General features: G+C 42.8%; 1 protein-coding gene across 3 annotated transcripts in view; it reads left to right on the top strand.

The window, feature by feature from the left end:
- KCNJ6 (potassium inwardly rectifying channel subfamily J member 6) overlaps positions 1-27,447 on the top strand; it is a 260,310-nt gene that overhangs the window by 57,029 nt on the left and 175,834 nt on the right. Inside the window, exon 2 of one of the 3 annotated variants that reach the window (XM_050916497.1) lies at positions 16,247-16,293. The exons of the other annotated variants lie outside the window; for them this stretch is intronic. Within the exon in view, the coding sequence (XP_050772454.1) occupies positions 16,269-16,293 (25 nt within the window). The 5' untranslated portion in view covers positions 16,247-16,268. The remainder of the gene's footprint in view (positions 1-16,246; positions 16,294-27,447) is intronic. 3 annotated transcript variants of the gene reach the window in all.

Raw genomic sequence — 27,447 nt, 5'->3', positions numbered from 1 at the left:
TGTATAATGGCAATGTTTATGTGTTCGTTATTAAAAAAATGTATAAATAAAAAATAAAAGTTTCCTTTACAAATTAAAAAAAGCCAAAAAAAACAAAAACCAAAATAAATTAACTAAAAAAAAAAAATAGCTAGCAAACTATAAATAAGACACTGGTTCCATTCAAAAACACTGCTCACAGCTAAAACTTGGCTAATAACCAAGAAAAGGGGGAAAAGGGCTTAAATGTGCCCAAGCAGCTATAAAATCTGCAAAACACTGCCAGGCATTAATAAAATATGTTAAGTTTCTTTTCTCACAGGTAAAGAAGCGCTACCCAAAGCCACTAGCAGCCCTGCCACTCCTTAAAATCAAAAAACTAAATCAATATAAAAGTCCACCAACAAAAAACTGCTCTGGCTCCACGCTAAAAAGTCCTGTTAACTACCAACACCTGTAAAGTACCAAAAACTAACTGCTTGGACCCATAATTATCACTGCAAACAAACCCCTCCACAGCAAAAAAATTCTCCTGCTAATAATTAGCCTATTTCTCCTTCTAGCTCCACTGTGCCTTCTAAACAGCAAAAAAAAAAAAAAAAATACAAGGTAAAGTGCTTGTAACCTCTCCCTTGTCCATTAACAAATCTACTGTGCCTTTAAATTTTTCTAAAAAAATCAAAACCATTGCAGGATAATGTGCTAATAACCTCTTCCCTGTAAAACGCTAAACCACAACTGTTTCAAAAAACAAAAAAAAAAACACTCACTCCACTAAAATTGCCAAAGTCCAAAAATTCCTAACTAAAAAAACATTAAAAACTAACCCTAATAAAAAAACAAAAAATCATACACTGGCAGAAAAAAATTTGTAAAACCCATGCTTAAAATTGTAATATTAATTAAATTTTGGGGTTTGTTTTACAGGCTGTGCCCTATGTTCTAAATAAATCCTTCAGTATGTATTGCTCTCCCTAATTAAATTTAAAATAACAGGTACCACAGGCACCTTGTTGCCCCTGCCATCTCCCCTGTTACTCTGTAATACACCCCCTCCTAGGCTATTAATGTCAATGCCTCTTAAAAGTACCTAAAATTAATTAAAAATATACAACTAACAAATATAATATAATACTACACCAAAAAATATGTATTAAAATATCAATAAACTATAATTAATACAACACTCGGGGCTGCCATTAAATTAGCACAACAAAGAGCCTAATTATTTCCTCTGGAAGAAGAGGGACCTAACCAAATCCCTATAAAATAAGGCCAATAGCGCAGCAGCCATTTAAAATATTATTAAAAGCCAAAAACATAATAAGAAATTGGGCCAACTAAAAAAGGCCATTAGCCTTATTTCTAAAGCTCAGCTAACCCAAGTACAAGCTAAAGTTAATAAGTTACATGTTATTTCCACCCTTAGTTCTATAACCCAAAAATTACTAACAAAAATAATATTAAATATCACTAAAGCTAAAAAAGCATTGCAGTAAAATCTAATATATTTAAAATTCAAAATTTCCTAAATAACCAGCTAATGGCCATTTAAAATAATCTTAAGCACCAAACTTGGCCCACTGCCCTTACAAACACATCAAAAGTACCATCTAATCTGTAGTCATAAACACATATTTAAACACTTTCTAAATAAAAGTGTAAACATTCACAGTGCTCCTTCCAAGCATTTAAACCAGTTAAAAAAAAATGCGCTTCCAAATACCAAATCCTAACGGATCCATAAAAAAAATGCATATAAAACTAAATTATTCACCAAAACATCTAAAAAATTAAACCACCTAGTATAACTAACTAATTTATAGTCAGTGCCCCAATCCCTTACTTGTCAAACAAACAAAATTCCATTCTTTGTCCGTGCGTTCATTCCTGGGTTAAAATTAACTAAACTAAAAAAAGCAATTATAAATATTTCTGCAAAGCTTAAAAAAGCAGCTAATGCATTAATAAACGCTTTTCAAAAATTACAACAAAAAATTTATAAAATAGCAAAACTGGCTTTGCAAAATAAATATGTGCTAAATGCTATAAATACTAAAATAAAAAAAACTTATGCTTGCATCAAAAAAAATGCTGTTTTTATATTAATTATTCTAGCTTAATTAAACAAAATTTATAAGCTATTAAAAACGCTGCTGTTATTTTTCATGCTGTATCTCTTAATCACACCTTTAATTTTAAAAACCTTCTCCCAGTCCCTGGGTCATAATTTACTAGCCATTTCCTTACAATTATTAAATAAATTATGTTCTGCCTGTTCTTTCCATGTATTATTTAAATAATAATACAATGTACAAAATGTCTATATAATGCTGTAACCAAAAGTTCTGCTGTACATAAAACAACTCAATACCTGTCTCTTCAGCTTAATTATAAATTACATAATGGGCCTGGCAATCTGGGCTTGCCAGGCCCAAAAAAAAAATTATAAAGGCTGGCTAACCCCCCTTAATAAATTACAAGTAGCCAGTAAATAAAAAAAAAAATACTGCTCATAAACACAGTAGTTTGCATTTTTGCACTATCTTTTTGTCTCTGCCTCAAGGCAAAAAAATCCTGCTCCTAACCAGTTAATTCTACTTAAATAAAAAAAACATAAAACTTTACACTTACCAATCAAATATTAACACGCAAAAGTCTTTGTCTAAATGTATATAAAAAGTTTATAAAACTTGTATAAAACAAAGTCTTTTGTACCAAAATACAAGCTCTCCTTTTTCTGCAAAATAAAGCATTTTTCCTTATCCCTGTCAGGCTATTAATTAGCTCTCAGCTAGGCAAACCCAATATTTCAATAACAAACCAAACTAAAGGACAATGATCTAAACAGCTTAATCCAAGTCAAAAGAAACACTATGATTGAGAAAAACATTACAATAGGTTTTACTATCCTTCCATTAGATTCACAGAAGAATTGCAAAAAGAGAATGTCTCATCCACTGCTTATTCACTACAACTCAAGTGGCCTGGAATCTCCACATTTTGATTACTCTTGGGCTTCATTTGGGATACAGGTGATTTTCCCCTTCCACTCATATGTGATTCACATATTGTGATGTGCAACACTAGGACCTAAGGAACTTCAAGTCTCTGCAATCTTTCCAGACAGTCCTGATGTACATACTGTGACAGAATGCCAAGTACTCAGGAACAGGCAATCAGACAGGTTTTTACACAAAGGTCATCATTTTTCTTTAAAACAGAGTGCATGATATGAAGCCGAACATGCGATACTGGCCAAGAGGTCACAATAATGTGGATGTAACTGTCTCAGTACTGAATGTGACACTAATCTAGACTAAAGTCACAGCAGGTTGTGCAGTGCCACAGTCTCATGACAATGCAATATCAGGCTGTTCTATGTTTGCCTTAAGACAGCCTATAGAAAGCATGTATCCCTGGGTTTCTCGACATGTACTGGAACGGGTTAACAACAATGGTGTTTTAAGTATGCTGCAGCCTCCAACAAACCCATCAAAAAGAACCACAGCTGAATGTGTAGCTCAGAAAAAGACAAGAAATACAGATTCTCTGGAGGCAAAGAGAATCCGCAATCCCTTGAGTGAACTGATGGCTGCTAATAACTAGCCCACTTCTATTGAACAGTGTGCTTTGATCACCTGATCAAACTGCAGGAGCCTTGTTACCAGCTCCTCTCATACACAGTGATCCTGGATTTGAATGAAAGAGGCCATCTGCAAGTACTAATGCTGGTAGGTGGGATTTAAAGTAGTTATTTTTATGAGTCCAAGCTAGTATGCTTTATGTAGCAATATATATTTCATACACCAGTTTACTAATAACACAAGGTATAATCTGCCTGCTGCACTTTGCACTCATATTGTGCTTACCTATTAAGGGCGGGTTTGTGTGCTTTCCTTGCTGAGATGCACGTGGGCATGCAGGAAGCCCCTTATCCACATTACACTTTTGTTCAAGAGCAGGACATAGCAGCAGCCCAAAACTTAGAGCAAGTCTACACTACCGCCTAAGTCAATATAACTTACATCACTCAGGAGTGTGAAAGCCCCTCCCCCACCCCAAGCAACACAACATTTGCGCTGTCCACACCAGCACTGTGTCAGCGGGAGACCAGGACCGGCGCCAGTGTTTTTGGTGCCCTAGGCGCACGGCCATTTCGCCGCCCCACGCGCTGCTCCCATGGCTCCGGTGGACCTGCCACAGGCGTTCCTGCGGAGGGTCCGCTGGTCCCGCGGCTCTGGTGGAGCTGCCACAGGCGTCCCTGCGGGAGGTCCACCGGAGCCACGGGAGCAGCGGACCGTCCTCAGGAACGCCTGCAGCAGGTCCACGAGAGCCACCTGCCGCCCCCCCCCAGCAAAATGCCGCCCCCCAATAATCCTGGCACCCTAGGCGATTGCCTAGGTCTCCTAAATGGAAGCGCCAGCCCTGCGGGGGAGACAAGCTTCCGCTTCTCACTGAGGGGGAGTTATTATGCTGATGGGAGAACAATCTCCTGTCGACATGGCGTGTCTTCACCAGACATGCTACAGTGGTGCAGCTGCACCAATGTAGTGTCGTAATGTAGACTTGACCTCAGAGGAGCACAAGGACTGCTTGCTCTTGCTGCCCCCTGCCTAGTCTGGGGCACAATCTTTTCCCCTGGTACAGCCCTTGTTCCAGCTCAGGTGGAAGCTAGGGGATTCCTCATGATGGCCCCACTTTTCTCTATTCCACCCACAAATCTTTTGCATAAGGCGGGAATCCTTTGTCCCTCTGGGTTCCCAACTCCCCTTCTCAATGGAAAAGCACCAGGTTAAAGATGGATTCCAGTTCAGGTGACATGATCACATGTCACTGTAAGATTTCATTACCCACTTACCAGCACACACACATACAGGAAGACTTACAGGTAAAACACAGCCATCTACAGTCAATTGCCCTGGTTATGGGAGTCATCAAGACTCCAAACCACCATTAATGGCCCACAATTTGCATAATTACCATATGCCCTCAGAGTTATATTTCATATTTCTAGTTTCAGATACTAGAGTAGTACATTTATACAAATACGATTATCACACTCAGTAGATTATAAGCTTTGTAATGATACCTTACAAGAGACCTTTTGCATGAAGCATGTTCCAGTTATATTAGCATATTTTCATAAAATCATATACAGTGCAACATCACAGGATCATTCTGTGCTAGTCTAATACTGGTGCAAACAATGCACCGCCTTGTATTTGGACAGAGAGTTAATCTCCCTGGTGTTTCACCTGGGGTGGCAACTCTGTACCACCTCCTACCTAAGAGAGCCTGGGAGCTTAAATTAATAACTTTGCTAGACACTAACAGTCATGGTCTTTATAAAGACACTGATCTATGGTTTATTACAGCCATCTGTAACCCACTAATCCCCACCCCCTTTTCATCGTATGACTGCAGAGGTGTTAATGGCTCACTTCATCTTGAACTGTCCGCTAGAGATGTGCTAACTATTTGCACTGTCCTATCTGTTTGATCGTGTATTTAGCTGTGGCACTCTGAGGATTTTCCCAGACCCGAAGAAGAGCTCTGTGTAGCTTAAAAGCTTGTCTCTCTCACCAACAGAAGTTGGTCCAATAAAACTATTGACACCTTGTCTCTAATATTCTGGGACTGACATGGCTACAACCGGGTCAGCTCTAGGCACCAACAAAGCAAGCACCTGCTTGGGGCAGCCCATTTGCTGGGGCGGCATGGGAGCTGAGAACCAACAGGGGGCTCTGGGAGCTGTAGTTCCTTGGTTAGCTCCCTGCCTATAGAGCCAGCCCTGGAGCAGGGAAAGAACTACATTTCCCAGCATTCCCTTGGCCACTACCAACTGGAAAAGAAGGAGGGGGACCTCATGCGGCAGCGTGGTGTGAGTGCTGTGAATAGTAGGGAGACCATATTTTAACATTCAAAAAACAGGACACTCCAGGGGGAGGGAAGCTCCACCCTGCCACCATCCACTCCCTCCGACTGCCCCCCACAGAAGCCCCAACCCATCCAACCCCCCGCTTTGTCCCCTGATTGCCCCGTCCTGGGACCCCTGCCCCTAACTGCCCCCCAGGACCCCACCCCATCCAAGCCTCCCTTCTTCTTGCCCCTAACTGCCCCCTCCTGAGACCCCCTCAACTTCCCCCCCAGAACCCCACCTACCTGTCCCCTGACAAACCCCTGGGACTCCCATGCCTATCCAACTGCTTCCTGTCCCCTGACTGCCCCCCTGAACCTCTGACCTATCTAACCCCCCCTTCTCCCTGCCCCTGACTGCCCCCCAAACCTCCACCCCATCCAACCCCCCCACTCTCTGTCCCTTGACTGCCCCCCCTCGTAACCTCCTACCCCTTCTCCAACCCCCCAGCCCCCTTACTGTGCCACTCAGACCAGCGTGTCTGGCTCCGCGCAGCGCCAGACACGCTGCTGCATACATGCTGCCGTGCTCCGCCGCGGAGCCCACAGTCCCCCCCCACACACACACCTACCACCTGCCTTCCAGATTTGAACACCTCAAAATTCAGGAGTGCTCAAGCTCAGTTTGGGCAGCTGCTACCTCATTTCTCCCAAATCAAATATACTGATCCACTGTAACTTGCTGCAGAAAAAGTAGGATAAAATTGAGCAAGAAATGCTTCCCAGTGGTTATTAGGACTGGAATTGCTATTTTCAACAGCCATTACCGTTTTTGGTTGTTTGTTTAAAAGGAAGACAGTGATATTGCATTGGCAAATTCCCCATAGCAAGAAAGAGTGGAACAAAAGAATAATAAGGGCACCTCAACTTTTCCTTATTTATGGAGGACAGTCTTATAATATGCATCCAGATATCCTCCAGTCACACAAGCTGAAAATTGTTCCACTTTACTGCAGCTCTGTAACCATATAGGAACCAATCCTGTCAGTGTTTTGTGCACATCCAAAATTCCTGCTGAATGACCTGCCCTTGGAGCGAGTTACCAGTGACCCAGGACTGCGGCAGAAGGAGGGTGCAGGTGTGGCGGGGGAGAGCCTAGGGCTGGGGCGGCAGAAGGTGGGGGGGGCATTGGTGGGGGGGAAAAGGGGAGCCCAGGGCCGGAGCGACAGAGGGGTGCGGGGGAGGACACTGGTGGGGGGAAAGGGGGAAACCCAACACTGGGGCAGCAGGGGCTGTGGGGGGGCGGAAGCCCAGGGCTGGGGCAGCAGGGGGGTGTGGGGAGGAGCCCAGGGCTGGGACGAGGGGCAGCCAAAAAATTCTTTGCTTGGGGCAGCAAAAAACCTAGAGCTGGCCCTGGATACAACACTGCATACAACAATCTCCACATGAAGTTCAGTTCTACTCTGAAAAGTGACAATGGTAAAAATAGCAACTTCTTGGTCCGAGTGTGTATTCAGAGTCAAATTACTTTTTTTTTTTAAATTTCTGTCAGAGTTCATCTAGCTAGAGGAGTGAAAGCTAGATTCCTTCCTTTTCATTAGAGCAGGTTGTAAATTCACAACACTTGCAATTTTAACAACAGTTTGTCAGAATTTTTTTAGAACAAAATGGGCTGAAATTTCTGACATTCTAATTCTGCTTTTGGAGCTATATGAAAAGTTTCAAATCTTCGCAGAGATTTTGATTTTCAACAGTAACAAAACACAAATGGAAAATTTTGGATAAACTATGTCCCTTTTTTCAAACCAGCTCTATTCTTAACTAAGTTCCAAAAGCAGATTCTTTAATGTCTGAAGAAGAGATGCCAGAATTTAAGACAATATAGTTGTTTCCAATAGAAAAAAAAACTTTAAATATTCTAAAACTGCTGCAACAAGCTGAATCTTGGTTATCACCTTGGGTTCTTCTCTGTTATAGGCAATCCAGGATGGTAATGTCTTTAAAAGCTTGAATTGCTCAGATTTCTTTTTAAGTCTGGTACAATGCAATGGCAAGACTCAGGGCCGTCCTTAGGCATAGGCAGAATAGGCAGCCGCGTAGGGCCTCACTCTGCCTGGGGGCACCACTCTCCAGGCAGCCCAGACAGTGTAGAAGCAGGGCTGCTGGGTCCTAGAGAGAGCCGAATGCAGCACAGTCTGAGGGACGGGATTGGCTGCTGGGGTCTCTGGGAAGGGGAGGGGGTGGGGGTTGGGAAAGGAGCTCACCTGTGAGTGTGACTCTTTCCCCCCGGCTGAGGTGAGGTGAGGCAGGCTTTGTGGCTCTGGAACCAGTATCCTTTGTTGTACCCCATAACATCCATTCTTCTCCCCACCCGCCCCATGGAGCACCCCCTCCTTTCTCCCTCCTCCCCAGGAGCACCCCTCTCTCTCTCCTCCCTCCCCTCCGTCAGGGCTGGGTTGGGTGAGGTGCTGCGGGGGAGGGGAGGCAGGCTGCCTGCTGAGGAATGAAAATGAAAGTAACTCACTTCCTGGGCAGCGAGCCAGGATTGGAATGTCACAGAGGGCTTGGCTGGGGTTAGCCAGATGTGTGAAAAATCAGGACAAGGGGTTGGGGTAAGGTGAGCAGATATCCCTATTTTATAGGGCCAGTCCTGATATTTGGGGTCTTTTTCTTATATAGGCTCCTTTTACCTCCCCCCCCCCCCGCCCCCACTGCTTGTCCTGATTTTTCACACTTGCTGTCTGGTCACTCTAGGTGGGGGTAATTGGTGCCTATATAAGACAAAGCCCCAAATATCAGGACTGGCCCTATAAAGTCAGGACATCTGGATCTGGCCACCCTAGCTGGGGAGCGCCTCTCCCCGGGCTGGCAGCTGCCAGCGATTCGTCTCATCAGGGGGGAGCTGCACAGGGCAAGATGAGCTGCTGTGGCTCCATGGGTGACCTGTCTGAGATCAGATGCTGTGCTAACTTCACCATGGTCTGTAAGGCTGGTGGTGGTGCCCATTGGCGTGTGATCGGACCTGAGGGTTTGCTGCTGCTGTTGCCACTCTGCACCCCAAGTGGTGGATTTTGGGGTCTATTGCAGCTGTTGGACCAGCAGGCTAGGGGGTGAGCCAAGCATGAAAGCAGTACTGTGTTGCCATTTAGATTGTCATTTAACAACTTGGTTTGCCAAAAATTCTTGCTAACAATCCTGAATCCAATTTCAATATTTTTTTTTAAAAAAAATCAATATCTTAGCCAAAAACAGAAAATTAAGTTGTTGACAATTATTAGTGACAGGTTTGGTTAAAGGCAGGGAGTGGGCCAGTTTTCATCAGAGAAACAAAAAATGTTGACTGACTTTCCTATAGCCTGTTACTCCTGATAAGAACCCTCCAACAACTGTAATATGCTCATCTCCTTACTAGTGTATAAAGCAGGGGTCGGCAACCTACGGCACACGTGTCAAAGGTGGTAGGTGAGCTGATTTTTGATGGTATGCAGCAGCAGGCTGAGCGGCTCAGCCCATCACTGTTCTGGGGTTCCGGCTGCTGCCCTATTGAATACCAGCCATCGGCCCCACTCAGCACCTGCTGCTGGCCTGGGGACCCCCAAGGAACCCCAGGTTGGTAGTGGACTGAGCAGGCCAGCTGAACCACTCAACCTGCTGTCAGCCTGGGGTTCCATTCACTCAGCTGGCAGCGGGCTGAGTGGGCTGGTGGCGGGCTGAGCAGGGCCGGTGGGGGGTTGAGTGGCTCAGTCTGCTGCCAGTCTGGGGTGCCAGCAGCACTCAGCCTACTGCTACTCCAGGGTTCTGGCTGCCGGCCCCTTGCCAGTCAGGAGCTCAGCCGCCAGCCCCACTCTGCCTCCTGCCAGCCTGGGTGAGCAGAATCCCAGGCTGGTAGCGGGCTGAGGGGGGGTTGGCGGCCGGGATCCTGGCTGGCAGGAGTTGGTGGTCAGAACCCCAGACCAGCAGCAGGCTGAGCGGGGCCTGGGATCCTTGTCTAGGGTTCCAGCCACCAGCCCGCTGCCGGTTTGGGGTTTCATTTACTCAGCTGGCAGTGGCCTGAGCAGGACCGGTGGCCAAGACCTCAGATAATAACAATAGTTTATTTATATAATATAGACAGAGAGAGAAACCTTCTACAAACATTAAAATGTATTACTGGCACGAGAAACCTTAAATTACAGTGAACTTGGCACACCACTTCTGAAAGGTTGCCGACCCCTGGTATAGAGTGACCATATGTTGTACTAAGATTCTCCTGCTTTTTTTTTTCCCTGTGAGTCAGTATAACTTTTGCCAGCCCAGAAGTTGGGCAGCCAATGTTTTACGTTTTCACAATGTTTTCTCCAACTTTCATAAAGTAAATACATAGTTAATATGAGTTAAAAAGGCCAGGGACACTTCTTTGTGAAGAATCTGTACAGCAGATCATGCCCATAGACGATCCAGAAAAGAAATCTGAGGTTGAATTTTTTAATGTTGTGATGGATAAAGCAGTATCTGCTGTTGATGAAAGGTTTAATGCCTTGCAAGTACACCATGAACAGTTTGGATTTTTGTATGACATAACTAAATTCAACGAAATAGGAAAACAAGAGCAACTAATGACAAAGTGCAAGAACCTAGAGAGCCTCCTGAAGCACGGTGATAGTTTTGATTTAAATGGACTTGAACTGTACAAAGAATTGAGTACACTGTCATCAATGTTGCCACATGCAAAATCGGTGATGGACATTGTACAGTTTATTCATACCTGCAAACTTGTTGACATATATCCTAATGTGTACATTGCCACTCGTATTCTACTGACAATTCCTGTAACAGTAGCATCAGGAGAACGGAGTTTCTCAAAACTAAAGCTCATTAAAAACTATCTCCACTCTACCATGAGTCAGGAACGCTTAACTGGTCTTGCTATTCTTGCAATCGAACAAGACACGACTTTGCCTTTGTCATACGATGACATTATTACTGATTTTGCAGCCAAAAAAGCCAGAAAGATTGCTTTTAATTAAAAACAAATCTTTGTTTCAATACCTCTTCATATAAATTTCCAATAAATTTTTGATAAATTAAAAAAAATATATTATTTGCATCATTCTGTCATATCAGAATTTTTTCTATAGTGCTGCTTCTTTAGTGCTAGTCCATCAGCATTACAGTGTGCTTAATTAAGTTAAACTGGTTTTAATAACGTGAATGTGGCAAGTTTTCCAATACTGTAAGCTTATGTTTGTGTTGCTAAGAGCTGATCAGGCACAGGGACACTAGTTTAATAATCTCGCCTAGGGCACCATAAATCCTAAGGCCGGCCCTGGCAAGACTGCTAACTGAAATTCAAGTTTTTGCTCCAATAAGGGTCTGTTACTGATTCACAGATAATTGTCTCTGTTTCATGAAAGCATTTATCTGTGAATGTTTCAGGTCATTATTGTAGGAAAGTGCACATTCTCTTAGGACTTCAGTGTGCTAGCTTCCCCTGAACAGATACTTGGTCATTATCAGAGCTCAAAATGACAAAACTGTTTAGCCCTATCCCTCTTTATTACACTAAATATTTTATTTTAACAAGTAGAATGACATTCTAGTCTCCTCTTCCCTCATTATGAGGCCTTATCATTAGCAGGGCTGTTCAATAATATCCAAGACTAAATACTTAATTGTTATTATAATAACTTGTTTCTATCTGATAATCTAGCCCTTTGTCTTCAGAGCTAAAAGTTTGTCTTCAACTTACTATTTGTTCATCTGTCAACTATAAATTGGGTAACAGAAGTGCTTTTAAGATCAAATTCTAAAATAATTTAAAACAAAAAACCATAGACCCATGATTCTGATAAGGATTTCCAAAGGGATAAGTGTTTTGCCTTGATGCTGGATACTATAGAAGTTACTGACCTACAGTATTCTGAATATTTCTCTATTATTGGCACTGCTGCATTGATTCTAATTAGTGCTCTCTCTCATTCTTCCTTTTCACAACAATGCAAAAACCTGGCTCCATGTTGCTACCTTTTGAGCATGCCTTTGGCCATTAACCTCACTCACCTTCACTGACTTGGGGCTTGTCTACATCAGAAAGTTGCAGCGCTGGTGAGGGAGTTACAGCGCTGCAACTTAGGAGGTGTACACATCTGCAGGGCACCACCAGCGCTGCAACTCCCTGTTTGCAGCGCTGGCCGTACTCCCGTTTTGTCTCGGGTGTAGAGGATCCAGCGCTGGTGATCCAGCGCTGGTAATCAAATATAGACACTTACCAGCGCTTTTCTTGACCTCCGTGGAATAAGCAGGTATCCCAGCATACCTGAGGAAGCCTCTGGTAATCAAGCTGGTCTCCTTCCCCGGTTTGCTCTCGCGTTCCCCGAACCCCGAGCAAGCAGGTCTCCTTCCCTGCGGTTTGCTGGGTGGTTCCGGGAACGCGAGAGCAAACCGGGAAAGGAGACCAGCTTCGCCGCGGTTTGCTCTCGCGTTCCCCGAACAAGCAGGTCTCCTTCCCTGCGGTTTGCAGGGTGGTTCCGGAACGCGAGAGCAAACCGGGAAAGGAGACCAGCTTCGCCGCGGTTTGCTCTCGCGTTCCCCGAACCACCCTGCAAACCGCAGGGAAGAAGACCTGCTTGCTCGGGGGTTCGGGGGACGCGAGAGCAAACCGCGACGAAGCTGGTCTCCTTTCCCGGTTTGCTCTCTCGTTCCCCGAACCCCCGAGCAAGCAGGTCTCCTTCCCCGCGGTTTGCTGGGTGGTTCCGGGAACGCGAGAGCAAACCGCGGCGAAGCTGGTCTCCTTTCTCGGTTTGCTCTCGCGTTCCCCGAACCCCGAGCAAGCAGGTCTCCTTCCCTGCGGTTTGCAGGGTGGTTCGGGAACGCGAGAGCAAACCGGGGAAGGAGACCAGCTTCGCCGCGGTTTGCTCTCGCGTTCCCCGAACAAGCAGGTCTTCTTCCCTGCGGTTTGCAGGGTGGTTCCGGAACGCGAGAGCAAACCGGGAAAGGAGACCAGCTTCGCCGCGGTTTGCTCTCGCGTTCCCCGAACCACCCTGCAAACCGCAGGGAAGGAGACCTGCTTGCTCGGGGTTCGGGGAACGAGAGAGCAAACCGGGAAAGGAGACCAGCTTCGCCGCGGTTTGCTCTCGCGTTCCCCGAACCTCCCTTGAAGCCGCCCAACAGCGCTGCAGTGTGGCCACATCTAACACCACTTGCAGCGCTGGTTGCTGTAAGTGTGGCCACTCTGCAGCGCTGGCCCTATACAGCTGTACTAATACAGCTGTAACAACCAGCGCTGCAAAATTTTAGATGTAGACATGGCCTTGGTGTGTGACCTTAACTGTGTCACAAAGTTAGAAATATATTGTGCGATAGACACTGCAATGCAACATTTAGTATCCTTCTGTTAACATCGCAAATTCTAATTCTTTCTATTGCTAAGAAATGCTAGGTTTGTGGGATTTTTGTTAATTAAACTCTTGGGTTTTGAGGCAAACAGAAACAAATTAATTCAGATACAGTTTTTCAGATACTTGTTCTGAGTAAAAAGAACAGGAGTACTTGTGGCACCTTAGAGACTAACAAATTTATTTCAGCATGAGCTTTCGTGAGCTACAGCTCACTTCTTCGGATGCATAGAATGGAACACATAGACAGGAAATATTTATACATACAGAGAACATGAAAAGGTGGAAGTATGCATACAAACAGGAAGAGTCTAATCAATTGAGATGAGCTATCATCAGCAGGAGAAAAAAAACTTTTTAAGTGATAATTAAGATGACCCATAGAAGGTGTGAGGAGAACTTAACATAGGGAAATAGATTCAATTAGTGTAATGACCCAACCATTCCCAGTCTCTGTTTAAGCCTGAGTTAATTGTATCTAATTTGCATATTAATTCAAGTTCAGCAGTCTCTCTTTGGAGTCTGTTTTTGAAGTTTTTTTGTTGCAAGATTGCCACCTTCAAGTCTGTCACTGAGTGGTTAGAGAGGTTGAAGTATTCTTCCACTGGTTTTTGAATGTTATGATTCCTGATGTCAGATTTGTGTCCATTTATTCTTTTGCGCAGAGACTGTCTGGTTTGGCCAATGTACATTTCAGAGGGGCATTGCTGGCACATGATGGCATATATCACGTTGGTAGATGTGCAGGTGAACAAGTCCCTGATGGCATGGCTGATGTGATTAGGTCCTATGATGGTGTCACTTGAATAGATATGTGGACAGAGCTGGCATCGGGCTTTGTTGCAAGGATAGGTTCCTGGGTTAGTGTTTATGTTATATGGTGTGCTGTTGCTGGTGAGTATTTGCTTCAGGTTGGGAGGCTGTCCATAAGCGAGGACTGGCCTTATCACTTCAAAAGTTTTTTTTCTCCTGCTGATGATAGCTCATCTCAATTGATTAGACTCTTCCTGTTGGTATGCATACTTCCACTTTTCATGTTCTCTGTATGTATAAATATCTCCTGTCTGCATGTTCCATTCTATGCATCCGAAGAAGTGAGCTGTAGCTTACAAAAGCTCATGCTGAAATAAATTTATTAGTCTCTAAGGTGCCACAAGTACTCCTGTTCTTTTTGTGGATACAGACTAACACAGCTGCTACTCTGAAACTTATTCTGAGTAGGAACCAGTGCTGGACTGAGACATGGAGACTATAGGTCCAGTGCCTAGAGCCTTGGCTCCCAGAGTCATGTGACATCAGAATTTCAGCTTTCATTTGAAAAAAAAAATAGGTGTGAGGGTTAGCTCTCATTTGTGAACAGCATGAAAACACGACCCAAGGTAATTCATGCAGTGATGTCTGTAGACATCTTCCAGCGGACAGAGCTGCCTGGCCCCCAAACCACCACCCCCTACTCTGGGTGAGGCCCCCACAACAGATGCTCAAGGGAAGAGGGAGCCTTACCACTACACCCACCACTGCAATGGAGGGAGTAAGGCAGAGAGCACCATCAGTCCAGAGTAGAGAAGTGGTCCCCACCTCCTGTGCACAGCCAAGGGATGGGCCCCAGACACTGAAGAAGGAGGCGTCCCACCTTCTAGCTCAGGTGTCATCTGGGTACCTGGGAGGAAGGGGATCACAGACACTACCTCATCTCTTAGAAGATGGGAGAGGCTCAAATACTGCTACCCCACACAGGGGTGAGGCTGTGGGATCTGAAGGAATTTGGGGGACACACATCAGAGCAAGGTCCGAACCTGGGACATGCCTAGAGCCCCAGGATTATTTGAATCCTGCCTTGTTAACTACCTGAGAGTCTGCATACATCTTGCAGCAGAGAGCACCACCAAACCCCATACTACCAGCAGAACACACCAGGCCCTCACTGCTCTGACCAGGACAAGTCTGCATAACAAACCATGCTGTGCTAGGGCACGAACTACAGCCCACTGTCATCAGTCAGTGGGAGTCTATTGAATTCAGTTGGCTTTGGATCAGGCCTTAGCAATGAGAGGCTTAGCAGCAGTAGGACCCAACAAACATTATGACTAGAAAAAGGACACAGATTTTAGGAAGTTTTTTATTTTTAAGTTTATACAGTATTTTTGATTCAAACAAACAGCACAAGAGAACAAGCGCATGGTTAGATGGAGCATATGCATCCTTGTGTACCATAGTGATAAATGAACTGACTGGATTCGTTCCATTCAGTGTTTATTTCCAATGGTTTGACATTCACTCAAACTACCTAATCTCTTTTTGAGATTCACTGATCCCTACACTTGCATTTCTTTATCTAAGGGCTGGTCTACACTACGGGGGAAAATCGATCTCAGATACGCAACTTCAGCTACGTAAATAACGTAGCTGAAGTCGAAGTATCTAAGACCAAATTACTCACCATCCTCACGGTGCGGGATCGATGTCCACAGCTCCCCCTGTCGATTCCGCAACTCCATTCGGGTTGGTGGAGTTCCAGAATCGACATAAACGCATTCAGGGATCGATATATCGCGTCTAGATGAGATGTGATATATCGATCCCTGAGCAATCGATTGCTACCCACCGATACGGTGGGTAGTGAAGACGTAGCCTAAATGATCGTCTGAGGGGGTTCATTAGAACTGAGATGTCTTAAAGCATTGTAGTGTGCAGTGTGGAAAAGAAAGAGCAATTTCCTACTCCATCTCTTTGATTGAAGAAGTTCAATGGCTCTATCTACACACACATGCATCTCATACTTCACAAACACAATTCAAGCACTATAAGAGCTCCCTAAGTTAGGGCCCATTTAACAGAAAAATTAGAACAAAAATACTGTAGGAGTATCTGGAGGATTTTCCTATTCAAAAAATGTGATCACTGATTATTCCAACATTATTTAGGAAACAACAATATATACAAAGAAGTGATTCAGATGACAATATCCCATATAGCACCACCTCCAGTCACATGTATTTTATATATATGTATGTTTGTTTTTATTTTATCTCTAGGAGAAGCACAAAAGAGAAAGAGATGGCCAAATTGACAGAGTTGACGAGTGAGTACAAATAGGAAGTTAAACTATTCCCTCCCCCCACAACTCATTTTGTTTTTTCATACAATAGCACTAAAAAAATAGGAAATACTCCCTGGGAACAAAGATCTCTTCAAAGCCCACTAATCACTCCCACTTCCATGCCTTGAATCATTCTTTTCTTCAACCCATCTTGAAGAAAAGACAAATTTCTCCTTCCTCATATCTATTATTTTATTAAAGTAGATTTGGGTCTTTGTGGATTTAGATCCTTATCCAGCTAAGTACCTAAGTACATGTTTGACTTAATGGGATTACTTTTAGTTCTAAAGTTGATAAGACTACTAAAGTCAAGCACATGCTTTAAGCACTATACTGGATCGAGGCCTTAGTGTAAACTCTTACGCGCAGCACAGCCCCACTGAATTCAATAGAACTGAACAGGATGCACGTCTGCAGAATGTGCCCCATATGAATTATGCCCTCAGAGGTATGTGAGAGGTCTTTCAATGATTTCTTAGGGCTCTGGTAGATGTGCATTGTTTTGAATATGTAACTGCTAACTGTAAGTTTGGGGCTTGTTCTATCATTTGAGATAGGGTTGATGAAGAATTGTCTATATTTCTTGTGAGCCTGGAAGGGTAAGACCCAAGTTCATAAGCTGACAAAGTTATTTCCCAATAGAATTGGGGGAAATTAAAGGAAGATCCTGGAAACTGACTATTTTTTCCCGGAAAGCTTGTTAGTGCATCAGTCTAGGAGAGCTTAAATAAGGTGAATTTTAAAAGGGAGAAAAGAAAATATTTTACTCTGTCAGGCTAATGCTAAGATACAGTTTTACAAAAAAATGAAACTTAGGATTTGTCTACACTTGAAAGTTGATCCAGGTTACAATTTTCCATGTTAAGTGATCTGAAACTACTGTTCTAAAAGAAGTGCTGTAATGAAGTGGGAGTTTTTTGTAATATTTTTATGAGCCTATGTGTGCCTCAGTTTCCCTCTATACTTTGCCCGGCTACCAGTGAGGTGGAAAAAGATTATGTTTGGTCTCAGGGAAGACTAAGGGACTTAGGTAGCTGGGCAACACACTCCCCTAAGTGGACCGAATGGGTCATTAAAAAGAATGGTCAAAGGCTGATGTGCCTGCTCTGTTTCACCAGGACCACAGCCTCCTCCCTGCACCTTGTGCCTGCAGGAATCAGGTGTCACGGCCCTACTGCAGTCCAGGGATCCTTCTGCAGCCTTGCTGTCATGGGAGTGAGCAAGCAAGGCAGCACAGAGAGGCATGGTCAGGACTGCGAGGAGGAGGTTGAGCCCTCAGCTGTGGGAGGAGGCCACCTCGCTGCTGAATGGCAGAAAGGTTGCTGCCTTCTTGATTACTTGAACTCCCAATTAGATGAAAAAAAATCCATGTACTCCATGCTATTCAGATAATCAGAAGTATACTGTATACCTTTTACAGATGGGTTGTGTGTGCATAAATCTATCTTCAGTGTGCCCAAAATCACTTGTGTAAATAATTTGCATGTACACAACTAGAAGCCCTTTGAAGAACTGGTCCTAAGTATCTATTCCTATTCTACAGGACTAGTAGATCTCCCCCCCAACAAAAAAAACAAGTTAAGAGAATCATGGGTCTCAAAAAGCATTCCTAAGCATTATGATGAACTGTACAGAGTACAACTTCTCGTGTGACATTTGAATACAGATGTATCGCATTATTTAGTCAGAAACTGAGATTGTATAACTTAAAACAGATTTTTACTCTGCAAAATGAAATTGCAGAAACTCTAAGGAAGTTTTTGGGGGAAGTTCTATGGCTTGTGTTATACAGGAGCTCAGATTAGATGATCACAGTGGTCCCGTTGAGCCATGAAATCTACAAATAAGACATTTAGAAGGCTAATTCAACTGAGCTATTAGTCTGTGCCTAAAGACGTTTAGCTTCATTTCTTTCCAACGTATCCAGTTCCAAGGTATATTGTTCACCTTATCATGGTTTATTAACAGTAGAATAATTAGACAAGTCTGTGTCATTCAGTTGACAAAATATTAATCTTTGTTTCCCATAAAATGTGTTTGCAGGCTGTCTTCTTTTTCCAGCAAGGGAAAGGCCCTGTTATAACAGCTAATTACAGAAAGGTAGTTTCACTGTGGATACCAAGCCACTGCGGTGAATAGGGTGTTCTATTAAATTATATTAAATGGAACATGAATCACTGTTGATTTGATCCTGCACATACAGTTTGATAGAGTTCATTTCGAGATTTAATTTCTCTGGACAAATTTAAACTTAAAAAACAAATAAAAGCCTGTGTTTCAATATATATATATATTTCTTTCAGATGAGATTAGCCTGATGCATGTAATGAATAGAAAAGAACAGAGAGGACAATACAATTGTAATAAAATGAAAATACAATCTCTTCTTCATGACAAAGGTTGAGTTTTGTGAGGAGAATGAAATTCTAAACTAGAACTTCATTATTCAGTAAAGCAAAGAGCTCTCTTGCCTCGATACAAATATGAACAGCATTAACAAAAGGATAGCAGACTGTGAGTTTATATCTGTAATGAGAAATAACACTGAGGAAAGACTTGCCTTAATCAGGAAACTGTTATTAATACAGTATTGCTGATCCCTACCATGCAAAAAAATCTTGATCCAGCCCACCATCGTATTATATTTTAAAATAGTTGGAGTTTGTTTGTTTCCCTTATGGTTTTAAGCCTTTCAGGTTCACAATCTCAAGCTTTTCTCCACAACTGTGAGGGACAGAAACTGACTGGTTAAATGAATGTTGACAATCCCACATAATCATATGACTCCATGAGCTGGGCCTTACGAAACTCATCAGCTATCATCAGAGTGGACAACACTTCTACCTTGCCAAGATGAGAAAACATTGAGAAAAATAAACTCTAAAGAACAAAGGAAGGCTGGCCAAGAACTGAATTCTAAGTGAAAGCAGTCGTTTCCATTTGCCTAAAGAGAAATAATGATTATGGGTGGGGGTCATTGCACCACCTTTTTTTTAAAGTTGGCCAACACATCCCATTGTACAACCCAGTTTTCAGTTGCTTATAACTTTGCCAAACTTTAACCACTTGACTTAAAATTTTCCACGGCAAGTGTCTGTCTTAGGCTGATATACTTTTTTAACATATTTAAGTCAATATGGTTCAGTTATTTCTAGATTAAAAAAAATTTGATCTGCCCATGTTAAAAATTCTTTGAAAAGTTGTCTTTGAAAAGTTCTAGAGCCCCCCATGTTCTGAAGCAGCGATTTGAAATTTGGCAAGGGCATGGCCTATGTCTCAGGGATGCACCCTTTGCCTTCCCCTTGAAAATATGCTCAAATTTGGACAAGTTATAAGCCTTTGAAAACCTCACTGGTTGCACACGCTCAGAGACTTGCAGACTTTTGCAGCTAAATTCTCTGAAGATTCTGTCTGCACTGAGTATGTGCCAGACCAGGTCTGCACAGGATTTTCCTTGAAATGTGCTGGTCCAGGGACAGGAACTGAAAGCAGGGAGACTGTCTGTCCTTGTACTCTAATACACACCCTGCTGACGCTCGGACACATGGAAGAGGAAGCTTCCTGGTACAAATGCAGAGAAGACAAGAGCCAGGCCAGGAGAGTGGGGAATAGATTCAGACAAGGAGCCGGGAGATGAGGGGAATTGGACTGGTTGCGGGGGCGGGTCTGGGACTGACTGGGCAAGTAGACTGGTACTGGAAGCCAAGAAAGGGAAATGGGACAGTTCAAAAGCCAGTAGGTTGGGGGTGACTGAAATCAGAGGAGAAGGTAGAAGGAGGAGACTGGGACCGGGAGCCAGGGAACATGGGCCAGGAGGGAGAGGGGACTAGAGGCTAGTGGGATGTGAGAGAGAGATCAGATGAGGAGTCAGGAGGATGGGAACTGGGAATATGGACTGAGGATAAGGGGAAAACTTGGAATGGCTGGTCAAGGAGAATGGGACTTAGGGTGGGGAAGATTGGGACGAGAAGCATGAAGAGTGGAGATTGGAACTGGCTAGGTGAGAAGAATGGGACTGAGTTGAGGAGCTAGGACTGGGACAGGGACTTGGAGGGACAGAGCAGAAGTTCTCTAGTTTGGGGCCAAAGGGGAAGAATCTGTGCCCATTAGAGCACAGTCCCCTCCAGAGCCTGGACTGGAACCCAGCCTTCCTGAGTCTCACCATTACTGTCAGCAAATATCTGTGAACCCACTGGCAAACTGTCCCATTTACTTCTAGTACTGGTGCATAGATAATGCAACCTACTGTACTCCATTCAAGTGGCAGAGGTAGGAATGGTGGATCTAAAGACTACAACCCTGCTAATGACACATCGCATGTGATCCATATGATGCCATAGAATTCAATTTTTTCAGTTTGCTTTTAAAAAAAAATAAAAAAGCCTAGGAAGCGACACACACATTATATTAAAAGTACACTATTAAAGCTGAAAACTGGCAAGAACTCAAAGGTTAGGAAATACCAGAATTAAGGTTGCCCATGTCACTTTAAATCAGATCCCTTGTGCTTGTATATTATGACACAGGCTTTAATTACATCATCATATAGTACCATTCCCCTCGTCCAAGAGGCCTACCTCGTTCATTGCATAGGATGGACCTATTCTGCGGATGAATCAGCGTAGTGTAGCAACAGAAGCTGTTGTATGTAGGACCCTTGTTTCATTTGTTGTAGAAGCTGCAATGTGCGTGAAGAGCAAGGTAGGAGATTATAGGAAGAGAAAGATTGGTCTCATGGTTAAGGCAGTTGAATTCTGCCCTGAAGAACTGGATTCTATCCTTGCCTTGGTGTCAGGTTCCTATGTGATGCTGGGCAAGACACTTAAGCCAAACTTTTCACCAGTGATCACTAATTGTACATCCTTCATTTTTTCAGTTGCCAACTTGAGACCCTCAGGTCTGAATTGGAGAAGTGCTGAGCACTCACTATTGTAACTGAAGTCAATGGCTCTTTGGCGCTTTATTAAGTTCTACAGAATACTAAGTGCTCTGAAAAAAAATCAGGTCCCCTGGGTACCCAGAATGAGTGGATACTTTTTACCTTAATCTCTGTGCTTTTTCAAAAGCTTATAACTTTAAAAATCCACAGAAAGTTGGCCAGGGATGGCAAAGGGTACAACCCTCCTATTCATTTAACAGGTTGTTGTGAAAATAAACTAATATTTGTGAAGCCATAGTGATGAACACCAGAGAAGCCCATGAAGAAATGATTAATTCTGTCTTCAGAGCAGGGGTTTGGATAGCGTGCAGTAAATAAGGCCTGGGACCACACATTGAACAATGAAGAGAAAACAAAATATTGAATAGCTGCCCATTAAGTGAGCACTGTCCATCCTGTGCACTGAATGAGGCAGTGGGGCTGTGAAAAAAAATTGTATGTGATCATGTAATTAAAGATTGTATCATAATGCATACACACAGGGGGGACAAATTAAGGTTGCACCGGCTTCCTTAATTCTGGTATTTTCTAACTTTTCAACATTTGATTTTGCAATCTTAATAATGTTCTTTAATGTGTGTGGAGGGCAATTGGTTGGTTTTATTTTGGTTTTTGTATGTAATATTTATTTCTTATCAGCTTAAATTTGCCAGAGATACTGAGCCCCTGCCCCTCCCTCCACATATACTTCTATTGGAATTGTGAGTGCTCTGCAATTCTGAAAAAGATCCGCTACACAGAAAAAAGCAGTAAGCTGGTATTCACTCAGGAGAAGAAAGGAATTTAAAAAATGACTCAAGCACTGATCAGTTGTCTTCGCACGGAGCAGATGACAACAGTGAAATGGTGCAGGAAAGGATCAGTGTTTCTGAAAGCTATACAAACCTGTCTGACCTGTTAGCAGGTTTATTGATCCATCAAACAGATAAGCAACTAATGGATTTCAGTTCTAGGATGTAACCATGGCATGATGAACACACAAAGCTGGTGAACATTTAAGGGAAGAATGATCCTGAAATAATTGTATTTGAGATAGAAGAGAACAGCTATTCATAAGGTATTGCCATAAAACTACTGGATTTTAAAAACCCTTGACTTTGAGTGAAGGTAACTTGCAAAACCCTGTAGAATCAATGACTGGAAAATCTTCTCATAGAAAAGGAAGAGCTAAAGGATTTGATGTGAAGGATAAATATCCCACTCTATCAGAACAGGGTCAAGTCTGAATTATTTTACACTCCTACCAAGGGGAGGTGGGTTTTGCCAGGCTACATTTAGTGGCTAAATTAAAAAAATCCTGTAATCTCTTATCAATTCAGCCATTTGGTTAGACTGTATCCTCCCATCACAATCTTCTGTCTGGCTGCTCTGCTACTCCTTTGTCTAACAATAGGCATTCAGCAGGGGATAGGAGGTACTGTACACTACAGCAATACTCACAAGTTAACAATATCTCATGGGGCCTAAACACCTTTTATTCACTCAAGCTATGCTAGTTATAGACAACCAGCTAATCCCACTCAAAATGCTGGATCTTCCAACTCTTTTAAAGAGGTCTTTCCTTTTACCTTTATTTTAAAATTTTATATATTATAAAGAAGAGAAATAGAAAAAACACCAAAAGTTTAAAAAGAGCTATAAAAAAACCCATAAAAAGCTAGAGATGGAAAAGGCCTATTAAACACACAGTCCATCTCCCTTGGCAATGCTTTGCTTCCTTTAGCCTGAATAAAACACTAAAAAGTGGAGAATTTTAAAAATCTCTAGCTATCAGGATACTACCAGTTCCACAGAGAGGCTCTTGAACAGACCAATATCCCATTTTATGTAACTTTTTCCTGATATATAGCCTAAGTTTCCCTTTCTTAGTTTCTGCCTCTTACTACTAATTATACCTTTCCTCCACCCATGTCACACTAAATAATTCATCTCCTTCATGATTACACCCTTCGGATATATGCAGGTATTTGGCCCCTTTAATAACGTGAGCTAAACCACACATTAAACTCTTTTAATCCTGCCTCATCATTCAGTCCCTTCAATCTCCTCATCATTTTTGTGGCTCTTCTCTGAACTCACTCCAGTTTTTCATATAATCATAATTTGCAATTATTTCTCTTAATTAAAATTCCACATACACAGATTTGGGAGCTGGTGAAAAACATCAAGGCCCTCTCAGAAGAAAACACGCTCATGCAGCTGTAAAAACAAGCACGGAGGGCTTACTTCCCTAATTGGCAATTTATCACCACCAACAAAATCCACATATATGAAGTGTTTAGAAATGCTGCTTTTCTCCCCCTCCCAACACAGAAGCAGCTGCAGAACTTGAGCATACATCCCTGCCACAACCAGGAGCTGTTTCTGGAGGGCCTATGTCTTTAACTAGCAGGATCTGGGCACTGGGGCAGCATGCTCGCTTTCTATTTGAGTTCTTATCAGTCTGTTGAATGAGAGCCAAAACCAACACCGACTTTCTACTTTTCTATGCACCCCCAAAAACTCACGTTTTAATTAAAGGAAATGACAGATGTTGCTGGGGACAGAGGTATATTTCCCCAGAGTCACCCTGGAAGACTTTAGCATCTACATTGACAGACAAAAAACCACATTCCTTCTCCCCACACTTTAGGACTCTCACAGATCATTTCAGTCCAGCTCAGATAACTACACCTGAGACCTGGGCACTTCTAGTCACCCTTCCTGACAATGTGAGTACAAGGGGGACATGCAATATAACTGAAAGGCAGTGAATTTAAAACAGATAAGAGGAAATGCTGTTTCTCACAACACACAGTTAGCCTATGGAACTCATTGCCGAGAGAGAGAAGAAAATTATAGCATTTAACAGAAGTCTAATAAAGAATGGATGGTATAAATTTCCAGTTTCATCATAATACAGATATTATAAAAGAGGTTTTGAAAGGGATATAAAGTTTCACATTTAAGAGGATAAAACCTCCTGCTGATGATAGTTCATCTCAATTGATTAGACTCTTCCAGTTGGTATGCATACTTCCACCTTTTCATGTTCTCTCTATGTATAAATCAGCTAGCCGATCTGTTTAAGAGAGCTTTAAACTAGAAATTTGGGGGAGATGGTTGGGAGATGTTCGGGAGATCTCCACGCCAAAATGTAACCTTGAGAGGGAAGTAAACAAAGTAAGGAGGGGACACAGCCGTGGACAGAAGAATTGGCATAAGGAGGAAGGGTAGTGTAGATAACAGACTACAGGTGATGGTGGTGGTAGAATGTCTGTGCCTAACAGAGTACAGAATGTGAGTGAAGCCAAACGGCAAAAATTAAGATGTCTGTACACTAATGCGAGGAGCCTAGGGAACAAAATGGAGGAACTAGAGCTACTGGTGCAGGAAGTGAAACCGGATATTATAGGGATAACAGAAACGTGGTGGAATAGTAATCATGACTGGAGTACAGGTATTGAAGGCTATGTGCTGTTTAGGAAAGATAGAAATAAAGGCAAAGGTGGTGGAGTAGCATTGTACATCAATGAGGAGGTTAACTGTAAAGAAATAAGAAGTGATGGAATGGACAAGACAGAGTCTGTCTGGGCGAAAATCACACTGGGAAAGAAAGCTACTAGAGCCTCCCCTGAGATAGTGTTTGGGGCGTGCTACAGACCACCGGGATCTGATTTGGATATTGATAGAGACTTCTTTAATGTTTTTAAGGAAGTAAACACTAATGGGAAATGTGTGATCATGGGAGACTTTAACTTCCCAGATATAGACTGGAGGACAAGTGCTAGCAAGAATAGTAGGGCTCAGATTTTTCTGGATGTGATAGCTGATGTATTCCTTCACCAAGTAGTTGAAGAACCGACAAGAGGGGATGCCATTTTAGATTTGGTTTTGGTGAGCAGTGAGGACCTCATAGAAGAAATGGTTAGGGGACAATCTTGGTTCGAGTGATCATGAGCTAATTCAGTTCAAACTAGATGGAAGGATAAACAAACATAGATCTGGGACTAGGGTTTTTGATTTCAAAAGGGCTAATCTTAAAGAATTAAGGAAATTAGTTAGGGAAGTGGATTGGACTGAAGAACTTGTGGATCTAAATGCCGAAGAGGCCTGGAATTACTTTAAGTCGCAGCTGCAGAAACTATCGGAAGCCTGCATCCCAAGAAAGGGGAAAAAAGCCATAGGCAGGAGTTGTAGACCAAGCTGGATGAGCAAGCATCTCAGAGAGGTGATTAAGAAAAAGCAGAAAGCCTACAAGGAGTGGAAGAAGGGTGGGATTAGCAAGGAAAGCTATCTTAGTGAGGTCAGAACATGTAGAGATAAAGTGAGAAAGGTTAAAAGCCAAGTAGAGTTGAACCTTGCAAAGGGAATTAAAACCAATAGTAAAAGGTTCTATGGCCATATAAATAAGAAGAAAACAAAGAAAGAAGAAGTGGGACCGCTACACACTGAGGATGGAAAGGAGGTTAAGGATAACCTAGGCATAGCCCAATATCTAAATAAGTACTTTGCCTCAGTCTTTAATAAGGCGAATGGGGAGCTTAGGGGTAATGGAAGGATGATAAACGGGAATGAGGATATGGAGGTGGATATTACCACATCTGAGGTAGAAGCCATACTTGAACAGCTTAATGGGACAAAATCGGAGGGCCCAGACAATCTTCATCCGAGAATATTAAAGGAACTGGCGCATGAAATTGCAAGCCCGTTAGCGAGAATTTTTAATGACTCGGTAAACTCAGGGGTTGTACCATACGACTGGAGAATTGCTGACGTAGTTCCTATCTTTAAGAAAGGGAGAAAGAGTGATCCGAGTAACTATAGGCCTGTTAGTTTGACATTTGTAGTATCTAAGGTCTTGGAAAAAATTTTGAAGGAGAAAGTAGTTAAGGACATTGAGGTCAATGGTAATTGGGACAAAGTACAACATGGTTTTACTAAAGGTAGATCGTGCCAAACCAACCTGATCTCCTTCTTTGAGAAGGTGACAGACTATTTAGACAAAGGAAATGCAGTAGACCTAATTTACCTCGATTTCAGTAAGGCATTTGACACGGTTCCACATGTGGAATTATTAGTCAAATTGGAAAAGATGGGGATCAATATGAAAATTGAAAGGTGGATAAGGAATTGGTTAAAGGGGAGACTACAACGGGTCATACTGAAGGGTGAACTGTCAGGCTGGAAGGAGGTTACTAGTGGAGTTCCTCAAGGATCGGTTCTGGGACCAATCTTATTTAACCTTTTTATTACTGACCTTGGCACAGAAAGCGGGAATGTGCTAATAAAGTTCGCGGATGACACAAAGCTGGGGGGTATTGCTAACACGGAGAAGGACCGGGATATCATACATGAAGATCTGGATGACCTTGTAAACTGGAGTAATAGTAATAGGATGAAATTTAATAGTGAAAAGTGCAAGGTCATGCACTTAGGGTTTAATAATAAGAACTTTAGATATAGATTGGGGACACATCAGTTGGAAGCAACAGAGCAGGAGAAGGACCTTGAGGTATTGGTAGATCACAGGATGACTATGAGCCGCCAATGTGATATGGCCGTTAAAAAAGCTTATGCGGTTTTAGGATGCATCAGGCGAGGTATTTCCAGCAAAGATAAGGAGGTGTTAGTACCGTTATATAAGGCGCTGGTGAGACCCCACCTGGAATACTGTGTGCAGTTCTGGTCTCCCATGTTTAAGAAGGATGAATTCAAACTGGAACAGGTTCAGAGACGGGCTACTAGGATGATCCGAGGAATGGAAAACCTGTCGTATGAAAGGAGACTCAAAGAGCTTGGCTTGTTTAGTCTAGCCAAAAGAAGGCTGAGGGGGGATATGCTTGCTCTTTATAAATATATCAGAGGGATTAATATTAGGGAGGGAGAGGAATTATTTAAGCTTAATACCAATGTAGATACAAGAACGAATGGGTATAAACTGGACACTAGGAAGTTTAGACTTAAAATTAGACGAAGGTTTCTAACCATTAGAGGAAAGAAGTTCTGGAACAGCCTTCCAAGGGGAGTAGTGGGGGCAAAAGACATATCTGGCTTTAAGCTTAAGCTTGATAAGTTTATGGAAGGGATGGTATGATGGGAGAGCCAAATTTTGGCAATTGATCTTTGATTATCGCCAGATAAGTATGCCCAGTGGTTGGTGATGGGATGTTGGATGGGATGGGATCTGAGTTACTGCAGAGAATTCTTTTCTGAGT

The sequence above is a fragment of the Gopherus flavomarginatus genome, chromosome 1, assembly GCF_025201925.1.
Source record: "Gopherus flavomarginatus isolate rGopFla2 chromosome 1, rGopFla2.mat.asm, whole genome shotgun sequence".
Lineage (NCBI taxonomy): Eukaryota > Metazoa > Chordata > Testudines > Testudinidae > Gopherus > Gopherus flavomarginatus.
The sequence above is the reverse complement of the archived record's forward strand: the minus strand, read 5'-3'. Positions and strand labels throughout refer to the sequence as shown.